This window comes from Triticum aestivum, chromosome 4B, assembly GCF_018294505.1.
Source record: "Triticum aestivum cultivar Chinese Spring chromosome 4B, IWGSC CS RefSeq v2.1, whole genome shotgun sequence".
In the NCBI taxonomy this organism is placed as follows: domain Eukaryota; kingdom Viridiplantae; phylum Streptophyta; class Magnoliopsida; order Poales; family Poaceae; genus Triticum; species Triticum aestivum.
In genome coordinates, this window is record NC_057804.1 from 605,817,275 (window position 1) to 605,829,573 (window position 12,299).

The 12,299-nt window shown below is 50.4% G+C and overlaps 1 protein-coding gene across 1 annotated transcript; it reads right to left on the reverse strand.

The window, feature by feature from the left end:
• Positions 1-286: 286 nt before the first annotated feature.
• Positions 287-6,331, reverse strand: LOC123093529 (protein GDAP2 homolog). Its single transcript, XM_044515512.1, has 14 exons — positions 5,868-6,331; positions 5,695-5,772; positions 5,545-5,600; positions 4,316-4,435; positions 4,105-4,175; positions 3,820-3,913; positions 3,529-3,741; positions 3,185-3,433; positions 2,959-3,067; positions 1,365-1,432; positions 1,181-1,250; positions 1,023-1,097; positions 844-935; positions 287-663 (listed from the first exon to the last, which is right to left on the reverse strand). The coding sequence occupies exons 1-14, from the start codon at positions 6,228-6,230 to the stop codon at positions 582-584; spliced, it is 1,740 nt and encodes a 579-aa protein (XP_044371447.1). The 5' UTR covers positions 6,231-6,331; the 3' UTR covers positions 287-581.
• Between the last annotated feature and the right edge of the window lie 5,968 nt (positions 6,332-12,299).

Here is a 12,299-nt window from a genome sequence, read left to right on the forward strand (position 1 = left end):
CAATCCTTACGTGACTTATACTTTGATCTTTATAATATGAGTAAGACACGTATTCCTGGAAAAAAATGGTCCATGCCACACCAAATGCTTGCCCCAAACTCCTAGTCCGTTGTTGGCCCCAAACCAATTACATATTTACTCCCTCCGTAAAGAAATATAAAAAATTAGATCACGAAAGTAGTGAACTAAACGTAGATTGACTTATCCACACCATACAGTACGAATTCTGTCTGTGGAGGGTATCTACGTGACTTTACAAGATTATTACGCCAGCATGTCCAGAACATTGATAACAGGACAATCTGTTGCTGCACTGCAAGGACCAGTCAAAATTTTACAGTACACAAGGACTAGGCGATTTAGCCCAGCAGAAGAACTTGAGAGACACAGCCTTTATTTGGTTATACAGAACAAGATACATATACATAACTACCTTCCTAAGATAAGAAAGAATGTAATGCAGAACATAATGTCAACTCAACTAGATACATACTTCACGGATCTAGATGTGAACTCTTCTACAGAGAACAGAGATTTGACAGAGGGGTGACCGGAAACTGGGAGCAACAAGTTGCTAAATGTCAACCAGACGGTCTTTGGTAGACATGCTTTGTTCTAGGATCAACGATTATGCCCTTTCCACCATTCACTTCTAGATCATGCCTGCATGATCAATAATGTCAGCAGCGAACATACGGTGGCTACCAGACCTTGTAAAAGCTACTCCCTCCGTCCCATGATATAAGATCTTATTACATACTGTACAATTTACTCACATATTGGATGTAATAACACCTTATATTATGGGATGGAGGGAGTAGAAAAATTGCAAGGATTGCTTACTGGAAGACAAAATCTGGAATTGTTAGTTGTTCCCGTGGCACGTATCTGAACAGCTGCATAAGTCTGTCGACATAGACAACTTTCTTCCAGACCTAATTGACAAAAAAAAGGTTGGAATTGAAAGAAAAAACCGTGCCCAATAATATAATCAAATGGAAAGTAGTTGCAGCCACACTTACATCTCCATCAACAAGAAGCTGCAACGCCAAAATAGCTGTTCTCAATCCCAGCGTTGGGTGGAGTACATATATAGCCTGTGTTGACCGATGCCATCAGATGTTAATATTCTTCAAACATAAAATTAAAATTGCACAATGAGATCAAATGAGGTACCAACCTGAAGATTTCGCTGATGCTTACGACCTAGCATTTGTTGTAACCGCTTCATGAATCCCAAGTCTGGCTGTCTGTAAATTAAATTACAAAAACTTATATTACATCCAGTGCTTCTTATATGTTGCATGCGCTAAGGTTCAGACAGGGATGCAGTTTCCTTCCCAGCCTGCATATCCAACACTTACACTTGTAAGGACGCTGCTGAGTGGAAATAGACAATTGAGTAAGGCTTTTGAATCAAAGGTTCAAACTCCTGCAAACAAAGTATATCATGATACTGTCAGATTTTAGTGTCCAAATGTTCCAAACCAAGATGAATGGATAGTATGAAAAGAGGTAGTAGCAACAATCATATAAGTTAGAGAGAAGTTTGTAGATCTACTTCCATAGTCCAAGGTTGTTGCTACGTTAACTGCCACATTGGCTAGAATTTCTTGCTGCACGCCCACTCAATTTTGTCAAATTGCGTATATATAGGATTCCTTTATACACTCCCGGGAGTACTACATTCAGTACACCTTGTAAACAAATCTATGATACCGCTTTATCCTTCTCGATATACTCCCTCCGTTCCTAAATATAAGTCCTTTTAGAGATTTCAATATGGACTACATACGGAGCAAAATGAGTGAATCTACACTCTAGAATATGTCTATATACATCCATATGTAGTCCCTAGTGGAATCTCTAAAAAGACTTATATTTAGGAACGGAGGGAGTACTTCATTAATTATTCAAAGATACCCCATATGAATAGTACGAAAAATATCACCAGGGCACCTTCGTTTTGCAATATATCTTCTTTTTTCGAGGAAACGCAAAGGACCTTTGCGTTTCATTTCATTAAGGTAGAAGTACAGTTACAATCCTCCTAGGAGGCATGGGTTACCGATAGTTGGGAGAAAGTCAGTGGACATCCCAGGTTGAAGGCAAGACAGTTCTAAGTCCTAGAGCACCGGCAATATATCTTCTCACATACAGAAAATCAGTATATATGCAAAGTATGTAAAATATATGGACTTGGATGAAATTTTTTATGGAACTCACTTTGGGGTATCTAGTACTACCTCCGTAACTAATATAAGACGTTTTTGCAGTTCAAACTGGACTGTATAAGACGTTTTTGCAGAACTGCAAAAACGTCTTATATTTAGTTAAAGAGGTAGTAATTGCTAATGAAGTATATTAAAAATAATAATGTATAACCGATAAATAGTTCAATACTAAGTGGTGTATGAGGAGCAGGAGTACATACTCCCAGGAGTATAATGGTATTGTGAATTTAGATCTTTTAGGCCAGTTTGACACCTTAAGAAACTTCTGCATTTTGAGGACAAAGCACTGCATACTGATCCTCAAGGTGATGAATCATGATATCAGGGCCACTATGATTCATTTGAAATCAATCCAAAAATGTATCATTTCTAATGTGGGTAGCCTCAGACATCAGAAATGCAGCAAAAGACTTTCGGTATACACAGTTATGAGGATATGCGAGAATGAATTATGAGATGATACAAAAATAAAATTACATTCAAGTATTATATTAAGTAAAATCACAGTAAAAACATTGGACAAGCTTGAGCAATTCACTAATCAATATACGAGCGTTGAACTACCCTAACTGGCAAATCCTAAGTCAGGAAGTCAAAGGTGAACCTTTGGGGATGTTTGTGGTCAATCAAGTTTAGTTGGTACATGGAAAAGCAATCAGGTGTTTTGTACAAATAGCATGCGGGATTCAACTGTTTCAACAAAATTAAGCATCAACTAAATTACCTTTACTACATATAGAATAAATCGTTCCAGGTCCAAACAGCGAAGAAGAAAGTGAGCGCCAACAACAACCATAATTGGACGCCCTTCACTGTCAACTCCGCCACGGTAACTGCAATTGACCCAAAAAAATCAAAATACAAGCAAATGATACAGTAGCAGAAGGAAAATAACCATGGATAGAAAACAAACTAAAGAAAATCCCCCCAAAAAAGATGAATTTACATACATTATTTTCATTTCAGCGATTTCTGAAAGATTAAGGGAATTTGCTTTAGCAAGGTATCGTTGATGAAGTGAATATTCTTCTGCAGCCGATAATGCAGGACCACCAAGATCACCAAAACCAAGCAACTTAGCAAAATTAAATCCCTTCTTTGCCTGCGCAGACTTTTCCCATTGCTCCTTGCGTCGGAGATCCGGATCTTTAATTATGGACATAAAGGATGGATCCAAATATGAATCCAACTTAGAATTTCTGTATGAAATAAATTAGAATCAGAAAAACTCCAACTAAAACTAAGTATCTTGCCATTTCTGCCAACCCTCGTTAATAGTATGTTTCAGTCTCACCTTCTACGTGTCAATCCAGAACCAGAAAGAGGAATATCTGCGGGCACGGGAACTGCATACTTGCTATTTGCTGCCTCAGCAGGCAATGTTTTTATTCTTATTTTCCTTTCATCTATTATTGGCTCACCATTCTCATCCCCAACATCAGCTGGAAGTTTTAACGAAGCCATCTCTTCCTCTTGTTTGTCCCGTGGGAAATAAAGAGGAAGCAGTCTGCAGAATGCAACACTGTCAACGTATGCAGGAAAATCACCACATTTAATTAGTATTACTGGATTTCAGTCTAAGTACCGCTTATATATCTCTGTATCAGTTGATGATATGGTACAGAAGACAACAGCAGTTATTTTGTCCTTCTGCTTCTCCAGAAAACGTCTCACAGTTCCTGCTCAACCTCATCCAAAGAAGATGGGACTTAGAAACTAGGAAAAGGTAGCTGTTGAACAGAAAAATCATGAACGCAGATAAATCCATTCTTTGCAGTTTGCATCCGCAGGATAATAGCCATAGAACTAATAATCAAACAATAGCGGAATATAAAGAGAAATGAAAGAAGATATTGACAATATAACTCACTTATTGCCACATGGGCAGCCGGTTCACGGGGATAATTTTTGGCTTCTGTGTATATGCAGCCCATTGCAATGCTAATCACATGAAAGGCAAATAAATAACTTAACCTCGCATAAATTGCAGGGCGTACAACATGGAATGCAGTATTGTAAGACATCAAACTGTAACACAAACAGAATATGCAAGTATTCAAGCGTCAAAGCTTCTGATATACCTTTCCAGACCATTCTCTACGAGTAATTCCAGGCAAGACCTGTAGCAGTGGCTAAGTGCACTCTCTGCAGCTGTGTGATACTTGACAGCATATTTAGGGCCCACTGTATGGATGACTTTCCTGCAAAGCATGTCAATAAGCATGATAACATATGGAAGAGCAAATATAGCGGAATCGATTGTCATCCTTGAGTGTAAGACAGGTACAACTCTGTTCTGCTACACTTACAGAAAGTATTTACTCAACTGGAAAATGAATCATTCAAATTGCACTGTTAAGCACATTACACCCAAACTACTATAAGCTTTACAGTATGAAATGCAGAATGGGACATGTAAGCAGACAACTTGTCTGAGCATACTATGGCTATCCCGTGGTGAGCAAGCACTGCAGTTGTAATGGCTGGTGTGATGTTGCACAGCCAGAGTAATCACCCAATATGGTCAGTCCATAGTGGGCATTTTGGCTAAATAGAGATGTTCCCACTACATTGTTACATCTGTAAGTAACTAAATGTAAAATATCATCGAATGTCTAATGGTAAAATACATCAGCACTTCAGCAGATTAGTATTGCCTTGGCCAAAAAAAAAAATCGCCTAGTTCACAGCAGTAACTGACTTGACATTTTTTTTCCAGAACAGTGGGTGGGGTGTCTCAGAGAGCATCCAGGGTCAGTTGGTGAACAACAGTGACCACAAGATTGTTCGTTCTTCATGCCCATGGAATCATTGGCAGTAAAATCTTGCTCATTCTGTTAATCCAGACGATAATGTACTTAATCATAATTCCTTCTGCAGGGATCTAACTACTAGCTTTCCAAGTTACCCAAATGAACTTTATGGTGGGCACTACTTTTGGTATCCAAGTTCATTTTCAAATACATGCTAGATTAAATCCAAGTGGATTTCTGTAATCCCTGGAAACTTGTGCTTGCCAACTTAAAAACGAAGATCATAAGACGTCAAGAGCACAAAAAAGAACAATTATCTAAAATTTGACTGTCCTCATAAAAGGGGGCAAAATCAGTAATTACAAAGGATTATTGATCAAATGCACTTCTCTAGTGAGCAAACATCTTGTATATACCCAATGGGCAATGGACGACTCCCTTTGTTTAAGAATGCGTAGGCAGAACATTAAAACTTCAACAATGGTTGCCCAACTACATTTCAATACTGGGAGGCTCAGCTACTACAGCGCTCATGAAAACAAAATCAAATCACCAACCTAGCAGGCAGATCATACGCATTGGTCATCTTCGCCATCCCAGTCCGGCACCCACCCTGCAAATATCCACAAAAACAGAAACGAGACAAACTGTGACCACGATTCCAAATCCAAATGCGCGCTAGAACAGCAACCGAGAAAGTGGCGTACCAAGGTGGCACACTCCTCAGCGAGCTCCGGCCCCGCCGCCGCATGCAGCCCAGGGCTACTATGCGCCTCGTCCAAGCTCTGCATACAGCAACCACGCAGGAACCATTAGCATACACATCGATCGTGGCACGCATACTTGCGGCATCGGAAGGCGGGCGCGAAGGGACCCCGACCTCGTTGGTGGAGTTGACGACGGCATCGACCTCGAGGTTCCAGGGGTGGCCCCGCCAGAGGTAGATCCTGGAGTTGACCTCGGGGTCGACGGGGAAGCGGCACGCGCCGTGGCCCCCGCCCCCCGCGGCCGCGTCGAGCGGGTCGGCGAAGGAGAGGAAGGAGGAGGCGGGGGCCCCGGATCCGGCCGCGGTGGGGGAGGAGGGCGAGTGGAAGCGCTGGTCGGGGTCGCTCCAGCGCGGGACCTGGTCGAGCGCCACGGCCGGCTCGACCCCGCCCACGCCGGGCGCCATGGCCGCCGCCGCCGCCGCCACAGCCCCGGGGGAGGCGGAGGCCGAGGCGGCCGCCGGCGAGCGGCGCTGCATGGGGGGCACGACGGCCGGATCAGAGCCGCCGCGAGGGAATGGGCGGAGGCACGGGGTTCGCGCGCGCGCGAGGAGGCTGGCTGGTGCGAGAGGAGTTTGGGGATCGGGGCGGAGGGAGGAGAGAGAAAGGGAGATTGGATTTTGGATCTTTTTTTTTTAATATTTGCCACAATAATTGCTGCGGTCTGCGGAAATATTTTTGTACACGTGGGGTAAGAGCATCTCCAGCCGTTGGCCCGCCGGGGCGCGTAAAATCGCCGCCTGGGGGCGAGCCGGCGCAAAAAAAACGGCCTAAGGGCGAGTTGGTTCCCTGTCGCCGGGCCCAGGGCCGCTCCCAGACGCGTCTATTTAAAAAAACATTCGGCGAAGTTCAGACAAACACGGCTAAAATTCGGCAAACTTTGGCATATATTAAACATATTCACGGCTTAAGTAGCAAATTTATCTAAAAAGAAATCGCTGAACGCGGAGTAGTCGCCATCGTCGCCGCCATCCTCGCCGCCGTCGTCGTAGGCGGCCTTCTCCTCCTTGACGCGGCCGTCCCTTCTGGACCCCTGCCCGGCGTCACCATGACGGACTGGTGGTGGCGGCGGCGCGTCGTCGTCATCGCTGTCGTCGAGGACGACAACACCTCCTTCGTCGCGGCCCCGACGGCGCTGCTCGAAGCGCTGCAGGGCGGCACGCTGGCGCTGCATCTCCATCTTCAAGTAGTCCTTGCGCACCCATTTCAGGGCCGCCTCGTCGTCGAGCTCCACGTCGTCGGGCTCCGTCTTCACGGCGGGGAGCCCCGGCTCCGTTTTCACGGCCGTGAGCCCCGGCTCTGTCTTTGGCTTGACGAAGCGTGGAGGAACCGACGAGGAGGCGCACCGGACACCCTCGTTTATGACGATGCCGGCATTGCGAGTGCGCCGGCCGAGCGGCGTCTCCGCCGCGGGCTCGGCCTTGACGCCGAGCAACGCCGAGAGCCGGAGGAGTGGGAAGAAGATCGCGAGGAGGAGTGCGAGAAGGAAGACGAGGACGAACCAAACCTCCTGGGCATCCATTGCCCGGCGCGTCGGCGGTGGGTCGGGGCGGCCGCCGGGGGAGGGTATGTCAGTGGCGGTTCGTTGCCGCCCTCAAGGTACGCCAGCACGCCGTCGAGCGTACGGCCGGGGGTGCCCCACCACACGCGGCGCCCCTCGTTGTTCTTCACGTCGCCCACCACCGGCGCCCCGTTGGTGGACGCCAGCCTCTGCTCCTGGCGGCGCTCGAAGTACGCCGCCCACGCCGCGTGGTTGTCGACGGCGTACTAGAGGAGGGCGAGCTGCTCGTCAGTGAGGGAGCGCGCACACGGTCGACCTCGGCGGTGAAGTAGGGGGACGCCTCGGTGTCAGGCAACGGGGGAACGGGCACTCCCCCGTTGCTGAGCCTCCACCCCGTCGGCCCGGCGCGCATGTCCGGCGGCGCCAGGATGTTGGCCTCGAACAGGAGCCACGACTCCGTTTCGTGGAGCGAGCGGCGGCCGAAGCCGTTGGTCGTCGCCGTGTCGTCGGGGAAACGAGCGGCCATCGGGTGGCGGAGTGAGGGAGAGGGAGGGAGAGGGAGGGCTCGGCGGCGGCGCACGGGAGAGGGAGAGCTCGGCGGCTAGGGCTGGTTTGGCCAGAGGCGAGGGAGGCCACGGGCTTTATATAGCTGATCTTTTTGTGACACAAGTATCAAAGCATAAGCACATGAGTATCTTCGATCTCAATTTTTTTAGATTTTTACAATTTTTTTCTATTTTTTTATATGATCAAAGCCCTTTGACCGGACGGTAATGGCACATAAGGACATTTCTATAAGTGCACATGACGCACAGGGGCAAATTGAGAAGCTTCGAAATTAGGGGCATATATGACTAGGTGGTTCGAGTTAGGGACATAAATGCAAATGGCCCTATTAAAAATTCAATAACTGCCTCTCCCACCCGATCAACAACACAAGCTCTATTGATCACCTCATACAATCCTAACTTATCCCAGACCTCTTTCGCCTTTTGACATAGAAACAAGATGTGTTTTGTGTCTCCTAACCCGTTTGAACATGTTGGGCAGATGGGAGAGATCTTCATATGTCTATTAGCGAGTGTAACACGACATGGAAGTGTTCCATGCAATGTACGCCACATGAAGATTTTTACCTTTGCCGGACAAGATAGCTTCCAGATCTTGCTCCAAACAGGATTAGCATTGGATCTACCCATACCATCTGTATGTTGCAATTTTCTTCCATATTGTTTGTTCCATTCCTCCCAATAAGCTGATCGAACAGTGAACAACCCATTTGTTGTGAAACTCCAAGCGATGAAATTCAACATTTCATGCATCGGAAGGGGAATCGCAAGCACCCTTTGAGCATCAATTGGCCACAACATTTGTCTCACTAAGTCTTCATCCCAATAACTCATGATTGGATCAATAAATCAGAGACGTTTGACAAAATTTGCCCCCTTCCAGGAGTAATTTGTCGGGGAAGCTGATCCACGAACACCTATGGGACCGGCGGACCGAGCCCCTTTCGGTTCGGCGGGGGGCGGAGATCGCACGAAGAGCGGATCGAGGCGAAGCACACGAGCAGTTTACCCAGCTTCGGAGCTCTCCGGAGAGATAACACTCCTACTGCTGCTTGTTTTAGTGTATTGTGTTCTTGCTCGGGAGCGCTCGAGTGTTTTTCTGGCTGCGAACCGAACGAACCTCCTCTACGTTGCGCATGGGCCTCCTTTTATATGCTCAAGGGGTCACCGACAGGTGGCAACGCAGACAAGGGTAAAAATGGAAAAGGGAGTTGCGGTTGGTACAGCTACCTGTACAATGTATCCTACCTAACCCTGACGGCAGGGGACAAAGGCATTAAATGCCCGTCTGCGTCGCCCAAATAGTGCAGAAAAGGACCGTCAGGGACGCCACCGTTCGCCACGATGGTAATCTTGTCAGCGTCGCTTGCCACCTCGCACCGCTGGCTGCTCAGCCTCCTGCCACGCACCCCTGGGAAGGCCCCAGGATGACACGTTGGTGGATGCGCTGGAGCGCGGGTGCAGAGTGGTAACCTGCCACGGCAAGCGCCTTGCCGCGGCCGTTGTCTTGTCGCGTCCGGAAGCTTGTCGCTCACCAGGCCTTGCCGGGACGCGTGGCGTGTCGCGGCAAGTTCCTTGAGATGCCTTGGTTGGCCTTCCCGGCAAGCTCCTTTTGCCGGGGCCTTGTCTCCTTGGCTTGAATACTTTGTTCTTGAATGGTTCCAAAGGAACCACGGAGGACCTTGGCGGTCACCCGGCAAGCCTTGCCGCGGGGCGCTGCGATTGCCCGTGCACAAGTTCGGGATACTAGGGTACCCCTACTCCAGTACACCGACAGGAGCCCCCGGGCCTGGGCCATACACGGTGCCGAGCGCTGTTGGGCCAGGCCCAAAGTAGGGCACGGGCACGCGCGGCCTGGGTCACGCCGTATCTTACTCCGTATCCACCGCGCCCTCCCCGAACGGCACGCGTTGAATGCAGCATCGTGGGAGAGATCGTGGGTGGTTTCTTTATTCGGAAGGGCGAAACGTCCGCCCCCTCCCTCTTCATAAGCAGGGGAAACAGGGGCAGTTCGCCCACTTCGCTGGTTGCTACTCTAGTCTTAGAAATCTCCGCCGCTCCCCCCTTCTTCCCGAAGCTGAAAGAGAGCAGCGCTCCGCCCCCCATTGCCACCAGCACCACCAACACCATCGATCTCCCCCACCACCTCCGCCATGGCTCCGAAAGCCGACAAGGGGAAGGGCGTGAAGTCGGCCGAGGCGCAGCGGCTCGCGGCGCGGCGAAAGGAGCGGGCCATCTTCCCCCCTCAGCTTGATGCGAAGGAGCTAAGGGAGTACTACTACCTCTTCTGGTCGACGGAGACGCGAGCGCATCCGCGCACGAGGGTACTCCCGGCTACCGCTTCGAGATTGGCTCCGAACGGGTACCCCTTCTTCGCGCTGTTCTTCTACTGCGGGCTCTGCCCGCCCTTCTCTGAATTCTTCTGTGATATCATGAACACCTACGGGTTCCGCCTCCTTGACTTCACCCCCAATGCCGTTCTGACCATGGCAGTTTTCGCACATCTCTGCGAAAACTTTGTCGGAATCCACCCAAACGTAGCCCTTTTCCGCCACTTCTTTATGCCCCGAGTCGAGAGAGGAGAGCCCCTTGTCGGAGGAATCGCTTGGATCTCGAGAGTCGGCAAGAAGGAAGCCTATCTGGAGGGAGAGCTCCGCAGCAAGTGGGAGGAATGGAGAGGAGAGTGGTGCTGGATCGTCGAGGAGAACCTGCAGCCGTTCACCGCCCTGCGCCAAGCCCCAGTAGTGCGCGGCAACGATTGGAGCAACGTGGCCCCGGAAGACGATAGGCTGAAGATTGCCGTCACCCGGATTCTTCGCCTCAGGCTTGCCGGGCTCACCGTAGGCGCCGTTGGCGCAGATTTCCTCCGCCGCTGCATTGCCCCCCTTCAAGAGATGTGGAGACCCGCCTGGGAGTTTCAGAACTCAGCGGATATCATGAGGCTGCGCCCAGGCCTCAACTTCAACTTCACTGTCTTGGAATTGGACGCGATGCTCCTGGAGCTGTTCAAGCGTGATCCTCAACATCCATTCATGTTGCCGCGGGTTGTTGTTCCGCTGTGCAACAATTCTTCGCTTGACCGCATCCGTGCAATGATGCCGCTGTGCGACTCGCATGGGATCGTCCCAACTTGGCAAGAGCCTGCAGACGACGTCGTGCAGGAGTTCTTCGACAGCTTGGTTGAAGTGCCGGTTCGCTCCAACGAGCAGAAGAGTCTCACTCGCGACACCACCGACGCGGAGATGCAGCGCATCGCCACCAGGCTGGAAGAGGCGGCAGCAGCCGCTGCCGCGGGTGAGTTTGGATTCACCGTGGAGGAGGCAGAGGCAGCAGAGGCGGCAAGCCTTGCCGAGCGCGAGGAGTTTGCCGGCGAGGAAGGGCTTGTCGGGCCTGAATCTGAGTCGAGCGAGCCCGCCGAGGGCGCGGGCGACCCGTTGCAGATCGGATCTTCCTCCTCCCCACCTTCAGCCAGCTCGCCGCAAGCGGAGCCCCCAGCTCCAGCAAGAAGGCGTCTCCGCAAGGCCGGGGGCGTAGCGGGGCGGCAGACGGGTCAGCAGCCGCCGCACCGCGCGACGCGCTCGACCGCGGCAAGCACTATTGCCGCGGGAGCACCTCACGCCACTGCGGTAATTGGAGCGGGCTCTTCCCGGTCCACCGCTACTGCGCCTGCCAAGCGGACAAGGGAGCCTACTCCTCCGCCTCGCCGCATCGGAGGTGAGCCGGACTTCGATCTCTCCACGCTCAGCTCCGACGACGAAGAAGAAGAGCAAGATCCTTCGCTATACTTGTAATTCTTCAATTCTTGATGTGTGTCTTGTATCTGATTTGCTTTACTCTGAACTCATCCCTTTTCAGGACTCTGGCCCAGAGAGCGGCGAAGAGAGCCAAGGTCCCGGTGATTGTCATCGAGGATGAACCCACCGCGGCAACAGGGGATGCGCCTGAGACCACCTTGCCGGACCCGGCAACTATTCACCAAAGCAGCCCCCAGCGCAGCCCCCAGCGTAAGTGTATAGCTCACTTCCTGCCTTCAGGCGCGCATTGGTGCCCCCTTTTTTTGCTGATATCTGACTGTTGGTTTGTGTAGGAGCAGAGCAGCCTCATCAGGAGTGCCCGGAAGCCGCTCCCGAAATGCCATCTGCTTCAACTACGCCGCCAAGGGAGGATTCCCCGGCAAGGGAGCGTTCTCCGGCAAGGGAGAATTCTCCGGCAAGGGACAGTTCTCCGGCAAGGGATAGCACCAGCGACCCCCTGGTGGCAGAGACTGTGGCTGCAGATCCAGGTAATCCTCTCGCTTGAGAACTTCCCTTGGGTTCTTCTTCTTCTGATTTTCTTTTTGAACATTTGCTTGACTTCTCTCCCCTTTCTGGTCGTCAGATCCATCTGCCACGGAGCCGATGGAAACCAAGGCCGCCGGCGAGGAGGACGCGCGCGGCAACAACGACGATGCCGCTGCCACCGCAGAAGAGGCCGTCAAT

Coding starts and splice junctions, on each gene's coding strand:
- LOC123093529 (XM_044515512.1), bottom strand. CDS start 6,230: ATGCAGCGCCGCTCGCCGGCGGCCGCCTCGGCCTCCGCCTCCCCCGGG. Junction 1,251..1,364: donor TCAGCAGCGTCCTTACAAGT/GTAAGTGTTGGA, acceptor TTTAATTTACAG/ACAGCCAGACTTGGGATTCA. Junction 664..843: donor ATTCCAGATTTTGTCTTCCA/GTAAGCAATCCT, acceptor TTGATCATGCAG/GCATGATCTAGAAGTGAATG.